The sequence below is a fragment of the Pristiophorus japonicus genome, chromosome 10 (genome assembly GCF_044704955.1).
Source record: "Pristiophorus japonicus isolate sPriJap1 chromosome 10, sPriJap1.hap1, whole genome shotgun sequence".
Taxonomy (NCBI): domain Eukaryota; kingdom Metazoa; phylum Chordata; class Chondrichthyes; family Pristiophoridae; genus Pristiophorus; species Pristiophorus japonicus.
Window position 1 is genome coordinate 118,064,578 of NC_091986.1, and position 12,423 is coordinate 118,077,000.

Here is a 12,423-nt window from a genome sequence, read left to right on the forward strand (position 1 = left end):
TGTCAACGTAGAAGTGTAAATTTGTTGGATTTCAGAAGTTTTCTCATTTTTTTATTCACTCACACGCCACCAGCAAATGTCTTGAAGAGGGCTGGAGGGTCGTAGGTTTGGCCGGCAGAATTGGCCCCACGCCTGGACACAGCGGCTCGGGGTTCAGCTACAAAACAAGCCGTGGGGGGGGAGGGGGAGGAGAGAGAGAGCGAGGCGCCGATCGGAAGGCTTGGAGCCCGGGAAGGGGGAGGAAGAGAGAGAAAGAAGTCACAAGACTACAATTAGTAAAGGCTGGGGGGGAGGTGGGGGGGGAAAGGAAAGAGAGAGAGAGAGAGAGGTGTCGGTCGGAAGGCTTGGAGCCCAGGGAGAGGGAGGGAGAGAAAGAAGTCACAAGACTCAAGGCAGAGGCGGGAGAGAGCAGAAGTCACAAGACCTTTGGGTGTGGTCCATCCATAACAGACCTGGACAGATACACTGCAAACCTGTGCTGCCTGCTTACCTGCTGTTTTGAGCTTCTTTCAAAGATTAAATTTAAGTATGGGGACAATACTGACAGTGCCATACCTTGTGCGAGCCTTCTGCATCATGGTGCTACGTAGTAGACAATTGATTCGACTTCATCGCATCAGGAACATCAGAGCCCGTAGGGTGCTGGGCAGGAGGCCTTACCCACCTCGGGTATATCGAGACAGGCATTCGTACCTACACCCGAGTGATGCAGACTGTTTCAGAAGGCTGTGTTTCCGCAAAGAAGTTGTAAGTGAGATCTGTGAGTTGGGCAAAGCAGACCTGCAACCTAGAAGCATCAGGAGGACTGCTTTGTCAGTTGAAGTGGAGGTTTCATTCTATGCCTCCAGATCGTTTCAAGCCACAACTGGGGATGTGTGCGGCATCTCTCAACATGCAACACATGTCTCCATTCGCTAGGTCGCGGCTGCACTGTATGCGCGAAGGAATGACTTCATGAAGTTCCCCATGTCCACCTAAGCAATCCATGACAGAGCTGTGGGCTTCTCCAGAATTGCTGGCTTCCCAAAGGTACAGGGCAGCATTGATTGTACCGACATCGCATTGCGAGCACCTTTGGAGGATTCTGAGATGTACAGGAACAGAAAAGGCTTCCACTCCATTAATGTGCAGCATGTGTGTGACGGCATGCATCATATCATGTTATTCGATGCAAGATACCCTCGGAGCTCCCATGATGCGTTCATCCTACGTGACAGCATTATATTTGCCATGTTTCAGCAGCAGCCAGAAGGGTACGGCCTCGCCACCTGGCTCATGATGCCTTGGACGGAAGCTGACCATCAATACAACATGTCGCACATTGCGACGTGCAGCATCATTGTGAGGACCATTGGCATATTGAAAGAGCGTTTCCGATGCCTGGACCATTCCGGAGGCTACCTGCGGTGAGAGTGGCTGATGATGATGATGTGGAAGATAAGGTGACGAGCAGGAGGAGGAGGAGGACGACGAGGATGAGGAAGCCATGCAAGTGCCTGAGGCTGGAGCATGACGACGGAGGAGGGTGGGCCATCGTTCCCCTTTAACGATTGCTCGAGCCTTGTGCCAGCAGCTCATCCGTGAACACTTTACTGATGCCTGAGGGCTCAGCGACAACTATTCCACATGGACATGTTTACTGTTTGGAGCTGTTCTGTAATGTTAATGGAACATGATTCAGTTTTAATGTAAAATATATTTTATTCAGAAGTTTACAATGTACTTAATTTAACTTTAATATAATTATTCTTGTATCAAACTTTACTTTAATATCATTCTTTAAGATCACTTAAAAACTTCAAGATCACTTATAAAGTTGTAAATTTACATGTCTTACAAAAAACGTTTAATTTGAGAACACTTACAACAGTAACAATAATAATAACAACAGCAGTAAAGAAAGGCTGCACCCATCTCTCCTCCCCCTTATTCTAATACCACCCGCTGCACTTGGTCTTGGACACCCCATCACCCCTGCCCACAGGCGGTGGCGCAGTGTTTCTGGGCTTAATACCAAGCTTATTCTTTCTAACATCTCGGGTACTGTGCACCTCTTGAGGGTGGTGGGGTGGGGGGAGGTGTCAGCGTCAGGCGGCAAGTTGGAGGGCCCAGGCGGCAAGTTGGAGGGCCCGGCTTTGGGCTCTTCAGAGGCTGGTGTGGGGATTGGAGTGGGAGTGACAGTTGATTCTGTCAATGGGCGCGGGGTCTGGGCGTGTTCCCTTATTGCAGCAGCTAACTCCAACATGCCGTCCCTCACGCACCCTGACAGTGTCTCAATGACCTCCAACATTCCCTCCCTCATGTTGAGCAAAACTGTCTGAATTACCTGCAACATACCCTCCCTCATGGTCAGTGACATGGTTTGCACTACCTCTGACATTCCCTCCCTCATGGCCACTATTCCCTCACTGATGATCCCAGCGAGTGTAGTTACTTCTCCCGACAGTCCAACTACCTCATCACTCACCCCACTGATGGCGTCCAGGAGTGATCAGGTAAGGTCAATGCTCTCAGCACTCAATGACATCATCTGAACCACATCTGTTAGATCCTGCACTTCAGGAGAGTGCGGTCGAGCTCTCCTTCCCCTCCTCCCCATGGGTGTGGCTCGCACCCCACCACTGGGACCCGCAGCCTCGGAAGGTGTGAAACCATGGAATGTCCCACCAACACTCAAACCACGAGTCATGGATGGGGCTGTCACCTCCATGAGCGGCACCTCCTCCAGTCAGTACAACAGTGGGAGCTTCGTCCAGCTCCATCCCCTCCCCCTCATCCCCATAGATGGATTGGAAGATGTTCTCCTTTTCAGGCTCGTCCACGTCTGAATCTTCTTCTGCATCATCAGGGTTGGCCTCAAGTTCTGCAAAATATAACAGAACAGTCAAATGGTTAGCAGCAAAGGGGGCGGCGGGGTGCAGGGTGGCAGGAGTAGGCTCACACATCGCAGGCAGCAGGTTGATTTGAAGGGCCATGGTGAATTTGCATGACTTACCATCTCCCTGCTTGTGCAGTGGTGATTGTTTTTTTCCAGGCAGGACCCATCAAAGCAGCGACCCTCTCTTCCAAGGGTGTGAGTGAGTGCAGATTTGTCGGGCTGCCTCCTATTCGAGTTCTTTCCCTTTTATTATGGACTACTTTCCTCTGCAAAGATGAAAATGCAACTTTTTAGAAAGGGTGTCTTTCTGCTGGGTGGGACATATACAGCTGGTCACATTTACCATTCCATTGGAATGACGTCAAAATCGTAACTTTTTACCTCGCGCATGCGCAGAAGGTGCGCTTCATTTTTTGGCGCAGACAGCAAGCTCCACCCCCCAAGGCGACTGGACACACTGTGCGCCGCCAAATTCGAATTATACATCGGGGAAACTTTGGCAAAGTATTTCTGGCGCATTTCTGGCCTAGAAAAACAGGCGTAACTCTGGCAATACACCAGAAAACGGGCTTGGGGAAAATTGAACCCATTGTCCCCTAGTTTTAGTTTCCGCTATGAGTGGAAATATCCTCACTGCATCCATCTTGTTGCTCCCCCTCATTATCTTACATATTTCAATAAGATCACCTCTCATTCTTCTGAACTCTAATGAGTATAGGCCCAACCTACTCAACCTATCTTCATAAGTCAACCACCTCATCTCTGGAATCAACCTAGTGAACCTTCTCTGAACAGCCTCTAATGCAAGTATATCCTTCCTGAAGGTGGCCTTCCTTAAATGTAGAGACCAAAACTTTACGCAGTACTTTAGGTGTGGCCTCACCAAAACCCTGTACAGTTGTATCAGGATTTCACTGCCTTTATACTCTATCCCACTTGTAATAAAGGCCACATTCCATTTGCCTTCCTGATTACTTGCTATACCTGCATACTAACTTTTTGTGTTTCATGCACAAGGAACCCAGGTCCCTCTGTACTGCAGCACTTTGCAATTTTTCTCCATTTAAATTATAATTTGCTTTTCTATTTTTTTTGCCAACGTGGATAACTGCACATTTTCCCACATTATACTCCATCTGCCAAATGTTTTCACTTTCGCTTAGCCTGCCTGTATCCCTTTGCAGATTTTTGTGCCCTCCTCACAATTTGCTTTGGGGGTGATTCTTGGGGCGCTACTGGGGTGATGAGTCAATCGCTACGCTGATGGTCCGCGTAGCAATGACGCGCTTCAACGTCCCTCCCCATCACTTAAAGGGGAGTGCTACTGCGCACTCTGCAAGGCTTCTGATGGCCTCTATTAGGCCACCAGGGCAGCGTGGGATCAGACCTACAGCTCAGCACCCAAAACGGAGTGCCGGACTGCACGATGGCGGCCCGGGCAACACTAGGGCCACCATCCTGGAGTCAACCTGAGAGTCGTCAATCCAGAAAAGATGGCAGCCCGGGGAACTGGTGCCCTTCCCTTTAACAAGCACTCTGAGAGTGTTATGTAGGCCAGCTTTGTGTCCCGTGAAGCTGGCATTGGTGTCCGCTCGCGCCAGCCTCGTGGCGCTGTAAGGGGTTGGCGTGCGGCGGTGAGGGGTCGCCGCGCACGGTGATGACGTTATCGCTGGTTGCACGGCAACCCAGAGCACTAACCGCGGGGTGTGGCACTGCCGTGTCAGCAGTCGGGATAGGGACCCCTGATTCCAGAAGACTCCCAGTCATTCTGTGACTCTTGGGAACCCTAGTGTAAGTGCTAGGATCAGGCCACTTGGAACCTCTGCCACTGACCTCAAGGTCGGTAGGATGTTCCACTAGCAGGCAATTGTGCCACTATGAGCATAGACCAGCTGCTCAACACAAAGCGGCAGTCCCAGTTAAAATGAAAAAATGTTAAAGGCTTACCTGGCTCTCTTATGAAGCGGGCATGGTCAGGCCAGAAGCCTGACTGCGGCGGACACTAAAAATGATTTCCAAGAAAAACTTAGTACTATTACCAAATTTATGCTCTTGTTACCAATTTACTGACCAGTGAAAATGGACCTCGACCCCGCCTCCTCCACTTAACCTTCTGTGCTCCAATAAATACAGTTCTAGTTTTCAAAGTCTATCATCATAACTGATGATAGACTTCATCCATTTTATCCCAGGATTCTATATCGCACCTTTTTCCATGACTCTAAAAAGCTTTCGATAATGGGATGCTTAAAACTATACACAGTGGAAATTGGAGAGCATTTTCTTAGTTTGAACTTAGGATTTAAACTAATGACAACATAGGTAATGAGTCATTTGATTGCCTAATAGTAATTTTTGGATAAATGAAAAGCAAATTTAACTCAAAATGCTCAATGAAAGCTCTTGATTTTAATGTTTTATTTTAAAGATTCCTCATCCCATCTCCATGCTTATGTACTCTGTGCCCTATGTACATAATCCCATTTGCCTTTTGAGGGCTTTTTCAGTATGTAAACCTACTTTTAAATAATTGTCTATTTGAGCCCCTGGATTGCTCAGTTCTTCCACACCATTTAGAACTTTATGGGGCTGAAATTGCCCCTTTCCTTAAGGCCCGTTACCACCGGAAATCGGCCGCCACGCTGCGGAGTACAACGGTCGCCGACTTTTCGTGTAATGGCTGCCATTATCAAACTTCCGCTCCTGCGCTATGCCAGTGGTAACCCGCTCCCCCCCTACTACTCCACTGCTGCTGATCCATCCTAAGTGCGTCAGCACAGTACGCACCACTGATGTTCCCCCCCTGTAGGCGAAATTCTGTCGAGAAAATCTTCCTCTCGCCGGGTGGTGCCAGAAGCTATTTTTTTCAGATGGTGCAGTGAGGCTATGGCCTTCTGAAATGACGGTGTGGCTCCCATTAAAGGGGAGGATGCATTGCCGCTGCCACCATTTTTTTTTGTCGGACGACTGCCAGGTCGGGCCGACAATTATGCCACCGGAGTCAGCCGAGCCGGCAGCAGACAGCCTGGCACCCCCTCTTGGGCGCCAGGTCACTGGCCCAGTCGAAACCCTCCCTGGTGGCCCAGTGGACCGCACTTTAAAAATAACGAAGAGGCTCTCCTTTAAGTGAAGGGGAGAGCCGAGGTGACGTGGCGCCGTGATGATATCATCACTGACAGGGGCGGACACTACACCCCGCCCCAACTTCCACCCCTCTAGTGTGCTCATCGCCGCATAACACTCCATTATGAGTGACTTCCGGACCGCCAGAAAAAAAGAGCGGAATTTCGATTACGAGGCCATCTCATCCACTATGGCGGTAAAAACACGAGAAACGGGGTGCATGCACCCCATTTTCAGCAGTGGGCAATTTTGGCCCCATATATTTCTATTCTCCTTTTTACCAATTAACTACTAAATGCCACATTATCAATTATCAATTACCAGACATAATATATTCACTGAAATTTACATGCATTTTCTTGAAAAATGTAATTAAATTAGTAAAGCATAACTTTCCTTTACAAATTCATGCTCACTGTTCTTGATCCTGGTGTTACTAATGTTATTCCCCTACCAGTTTAAATATTATCTTTATGAGGCTATGATCTATAATTACCTGGCTTACTGGTTTCCCATATTTTGAGTACCTTCCACCTTCGGCACAATTCCCCCAAAATTTGGTCAAAGTGCTGTTTAGGTGCAAATTTGATATGTTCTGAATGCAGCAACAAAGGTTCCTTAGAATATGGAAATTGTTTTAGACTTGATTTCTTAAGTATTTTCCACTTGACTTAATTACAAGTTGTAATCTATATGTATTTTTATATGTGGTATATTATTTGTGGTTTTATTACTTTTATAATATTTGAACTTGAGTGGATTTTAGGAATTCATTACTCACCAAAATCTATTAATTGAACTTTAGTCAGAGAAAAGATTATTTTAATAAATAAAAACTGTAGTGAGGTCCACAGTATCTGGTGCAAAGGGAAAGCAGAGAAATGGTGTTCAGGATTCATCATCATCGGCAGTCCCTCGAAGCGAGGATGACTTGCTTCCACGCCAAAAAGGGATGAGTTCACAGGTGTTTCAATTAAGGAATTAATATTCCAGATCCCGAACTAAATCTTGAAGGGTGGAAGATGCCTATGTGTGGATTTTTTTAACATGTGGTGGCCATTGCACACCAGCCACCACACGGGCTTGACAGAGCTCGGTCTTGGTCCAGTGGCAAGACGACTGGAGACCAGCTCTGCTGCACAGACCTCGTGCGCACACATATCAGTGTGGGCTTGCCCGTGCTGCCCCTGGGCCCTCGCCTCTTCTGGGCCCCAAATTCACGCCTCTCCTGGGCCCTGGTCACTTCCCTCTACAATCTCTCGCAGCTCCTTCGCCCCTCCTGCTGTGCCTGCCCGCACTGTTCAGGATTAGCATTGGAGTGATAAACACAATTATTTACAGCACCTCACAATAGTGTCGGTTGTTCATGTGGGCAAACTCTGGTGGGAAATTTAAATTGCTGATCTCCTGGACTGCAGTCAGGATTGGAATCCCTGATTCCAGAAGACTTCCAGTCATTCTGTGAGTCCTGGGAACCCGAGTGTAAGTGCTAGGATCAGGCCACTTTGGAACCTCTGCCACTGACCCCAAGGTCGGCGGATGTTCCACTAGCAGGCAATTGTGCCACTATGGGCAGAGACCAGCTGCTCAACACAAAGCAGCAGTCCCAGTTAAAATGAAAAAATGTTAAAGGCTTACCCGGCTCCCTTATGAAGTGGGCATGGCCAGGCCAGAAGCCTGCTAGAGGTTTTCTATGGTTCAAGCCACTTGCCTGACTGGGAGATTGATACACCTCCTTCCGTTGGCACTCCAGTTGCCTGGCAGATCCCAGACTGGGGCTGAATAAACTCCTACCCTGGGAGTCCCCTTACCTGGCTATACCTTCACCCATAGATGGGACCATGTTTGAGGGTTACAGAGATTTTCAGGGCCTCTGATTAAAACTTGGCAAGTTGCTTTGTTTCTCATTTTGCAGCAGCTGGACAGTGGCTGCCCTTCATTACTTTGTGGGTGTACCTTTTTAGCTCTGATTCTCACTAGGTAGCACTAGGCCAGAAGTATTCTTTCACAGCATATGTTGTGCCTCAAGCAAAGGATAACTTGGTGTGGATCTCTTTCACTGTAGTGGGAACCAGCAAGGTTACATTATAAAAAGTCAGGTCATCAGGTATCCTGAGACTAGTAGCATCACGTAGAACCATATATGGCACAGAAATAAATTAATATACATAAAAAAGCAATGTTCTTTTAATGTTTCTGAAAAACTACAAATATGCAATTAATTAAGGAAAGTTCCTGTACCAACACCTCATGTACGTTTAGCCACGTTTAGTGGAGACAGCAGTAAATGTGATACCTAAGACAGTTACAAAAGTGTACACTTTACAAATTAACATGCAACTTCTCACAGGGAAGTGTGTCATTATTTTAGTTTTATAAAGTAAGTAATATCACTCACTTTGTTTTTCAGTTACTTACAGTAGACCTGTCATTATACTGGGTCCAATGAAAGACCGAGTTAATGATGATCTGATATCAGAATTCCCAGACAAATTTGGCTCCTGTGTACCACGTAAGTAATACCAGTGGAAGCAGTAGCAATGTTCAGTTCATGTAACGCGTGTTCCATTTATTTCTGACCATGTTTCTAGACTTTTGTCCACATGCAAGAGCACAAAAAGATCTGGCTATATTGTTAAGAGCATTATATATAAAGGGGCTGAAATTCAGCCTCCTGATAAGGCTTCCGGCGGCCATGGGGCGGTGTCGAATGGCCGCCGACTTGCGGCGGTCGAGCTAACGCTCGCAAAATACTCCTCAGGGTTTTTTCCGGCGGTGACCATCTCCGCCCGCTCCCCCCACTTCTGCCCCACTGCTGCCAAAACCTCCGAAATGCGTCATCAGTGTATGCACCGCCAATGTCCTGCCCCAGAAGCGAAATTCAGCTGGAAAAGTCTTCTGGTCACCTGCTGGTGCTCCCAACAGCTTTTTCTGTTATTGCACGGTGTGTAAAATGGTGGTGCAGCCACTAATAAAGAGGCACTGCCGCGGCCGCCATCATATTTTTCTTTTGTCGACCAACTGCCAGGTCGGCCCAACAATTATGCCCCCGGGTCCAGCCGGGCCACCAAAAGGCAGCCTGGCACCCCCTCTTGGGTTCCAGGCCACTGGCCCATCCGATACCCTCCCTGGTGGCCCATTGGACCTTACTACACTAATTGCAGAGTTCGCAGCAGCCCTCCCCTTTAACTGAAGGGGAGAGACGTGGTGACACACCAGCGCGATGACGTCATCGGTCTGGCGCTGATGATTGACAGTGGAGACTCCATTTCCGTCCCTACTTCTGCCCCGCTAGTGATGGTCACTCCGTCCAGCCCCCACTTCCGCCCACATTATGACCGACATCTGCCCCACTTGAAAAAAAACAACAGAGCTGAATTTTGCAGGATGGGTCACTGCATCCATTGATGTGGCCAAAACACAACAAAAGTGGTAGGTACGACCCGTCTCCGGCGGGGGTGAATTTCAGCCCCAAAGTATCTTGCAGTAAAAAAATATATAGTTTATAATAATAGGGCAATCAGAACATGTTAAAAGATGTTTTCCCGGTGGCACACAGTATTCCACAAGTTTCTATTGTCCACTCATTGTCAGGAACGGTAGCATAGAAAGAAAGAAAGACATGGATTTATATGGCATCTTTCATGACCACCGGATGTCCCAAATGTTTCGCAGCCAATTAAGTACTTTTTGAAGTGTAGTCACTGCTGTAATGTAGGAAATGTGGTAGCCAATTTGCGCACAAGCAAAGTCCCACAAACAGCAATGTGATAATGACCAGATAATCTGTTTTTTGTTATGCTGATTGAGGGATAAATATTGGTCAGGACTCCAGGATCATTCCCCTGCTCTTCTTCGAAATACTGCCAAGGGACCTTTTACATCCACTTGAGAGAGCAGATGGGACCTCGATTTAATGTCACATACGAAGGACGTTAGTGGTTATGTTACTGGCCTAGTAATCCAGAGGCCTGGACTAATGACCCAGAGACATGAGTTAAAATCCCACCAAGACATTTGGGGAATTTAAATTCAGTTAATTCAATAAATCTGGAATTAAAAAGCTAGTATCAGTAATGTTGAATGTGAAATTATCGGATTGTCATAAAACCTCATCTGGTCCCACACTGAAGACACCCTCCATTGTCTTGTGTGGCACTACCACTGTGCTAAATGGGATAGATTCAAAACAAACAAAGCAGCTCAAAACTGAGTATCCATGAGGTACTGTGGGTCATCAGCAGCAGCAGAATTGTATTCCACCACAATCTGTAACCTCATGGGCCGGTATATACCTCACTCAACCATTACTATCAAGCCAGGGGACCAACCCTAGTTCAATGAGGAGTGCAGAAGAGCATGGCAGGAGCAGCACCAGGCATACCTAAAAATGAGATGTCATCCTGGCGAAGCTGCAACATAGGACTACATGCATGCTAATCAGCAGAAGCAGCATGCCATAGACAGGGACTAAGTGAGCCCACATTCAACAATTCAGATCGGAGCTCTGCAGTCCTACCACATCCAGTTGTGAATGGTGGTGGATAATTAAACAATTAACAGGAGGAGAAGGCTCCATGAATATCCCCATCCTCAATGATGGCGGAGTCCAGCACATGAGTGCAAAAGACAAGCCAAGACATTAGAAGAGTTTTCAACCATCTTCAGCCTGAAGTGCTGAGTGGATTGTTATGTTCAGAATAACTCGACAAGACTGTATGCTGTAAGCTCAAACTGATGTGACCTTACTCTCTTTAATCAAACTCCAGAGTGAAGAAGCAGCATGGCAGACAACCTTTTATACTTGCTTGCACGAGGTGTGTAGGTGACCCTTGGGTCTCAAACAGGTGCGCCCCCTGGTGGCAAGTCTTGCACTATTATAAAGTTTACATATATAACATCACTCTCCCGCCACCCCCCCACCTCCCCAAAGTCTTAGATACAAGTCACTTACAAGTTGAGGTGATCAGGGGCTCTTCGTTTCCGGGTTGAACATCACTTTCCCGCCTCCCCCCCCCTCCAAAGTCTTAGATACAAGTTATTTACAAGTTGAGGCGATCAGGGGCTCTTAGTTTCCGGGTTGAAGTCCTGGCATGGGTGAGTTGGTCGGATCATTGCTGCACTGCAGCGCGGCTGGTCTGATCGGATAGTCAGGCATGGTGGGTTCATCCTCGTGGTTGACAGCGAGGTCGATTGCAGGTTGGGTGTGTGTTGGTGGATCAATGATGGTAATGTCCTCTTCAAACTGTTCTTGGTTGTCAGTGAATCGTAGTTTGGTCTGATTCAAATGCTTTCTGCACGTTTGTCCATTCAGAAGTTTGACAACAAACACTCTATTCCCCTCTTTGGCTAAAACAGTGCCAGAAACCCATTTGGGACCATGACCATAATTAAGAACAAATACAGGGTCATTAACCTCAATATCACGCGATACAGCCGTGCGATTGTGGTACATGTTATGCCGGTGACGCCGGGTTTCTACATGATCATTGAGATCTGGGTGGACTAAGGAGAGCCTGGTTTTGAGTGCTCTCTCCATTTTAACAATTTTACCGGGGGAACCCCGGTAAGCGAATGGGGTCACGTCTGGTAGCTGAGCAGAACCCGAGATAACCAGGTCTGCTGGGAACCGTCCATCACGCGTTTCAAGCTCTACTTAATAGTTTGGACTGCCCATTCCGCTTGATCATTGGATGCGGGCTTAAATGGCGCAGACCTGACATGTTTGATGCCATTGTGGGTCATGAACTCGTTGAATTCCGATCTGGTAAAACATGGTCCATTGTCACTAACAAGGACGTTGGGCAAATCATGGGTGGCGAACATGGCCCGGAGGCTTTCAATGGTGGCAGTGGACGTACATGATGACATTATTACACATTCAATCCATTTAGAGTAAGCGTCCACTGCTACTAGGAACATCTTTCCTAGAAAGGGGCCAGCGAAATCTACGTAGACCCTTGACCACGGTTTGGAGGGCGATGACCACAGACTCAGTAGGGCCTCCCTCGGTGCATTGCTCAACTGTGAGCAAGTGTTACATTGGTGTACGCATGACTTCAATTCCGAGTCAATGCCGGGTCACCAAATGTGCGATCTAGCGATAGCCTTCATCATGACTATGCCTGGGTGGGTACTGTGTAGGTCGCACGTAAATGTTTCCCTGCCTTTTTTTGGCAAAACCACGCGATTCCCCCATTGGAGAATCCGATTGGATGGACATTTCATCCTTGCGTCGGTAAAATAGTTTAATTTCGTCTTGCATTTCCCCGGGAACAGCCGACCAGCTCCCATTAAGGACGCAGTTTTTTACGAGTGATAACACAGGATCCTGGCTAGTCCAGGTCCTGATCTGGCGAGCCGTGATGAGTGACCCCCCTCGCACTCAAAAGCATCCATTACAAGAAACAAGTCTGCGGGTT

General features: G+C 47.6%; 1 protein-coding gene across 2 annotated transcripts in view; it reads left to right on the forward strand.

The window, feature by feature from the left end:
- The window catches only part of dlg2 (discs, large homolog 2 (Drosophila)), a 1,568,664-nt gene that overhangs the window by 1,450,614 nt on the left and 105,627 nt on the right, over nucleotides 1-12,423 (forward strand). For both annotated transcript variants that reach the window (XM_070892045.1, XM_070892046.1), the window contains exon 23: nucleotides 8,412-8,513. In XM_070892045.1, coding sequence (XP_070748146.1) covers nucleotides 8,412-8,513 — 102 coding nt within the window. The remainder of the gene's footprint in view (nucleotides 1-8,411; nucleotides 8,514-12,423) is intronic.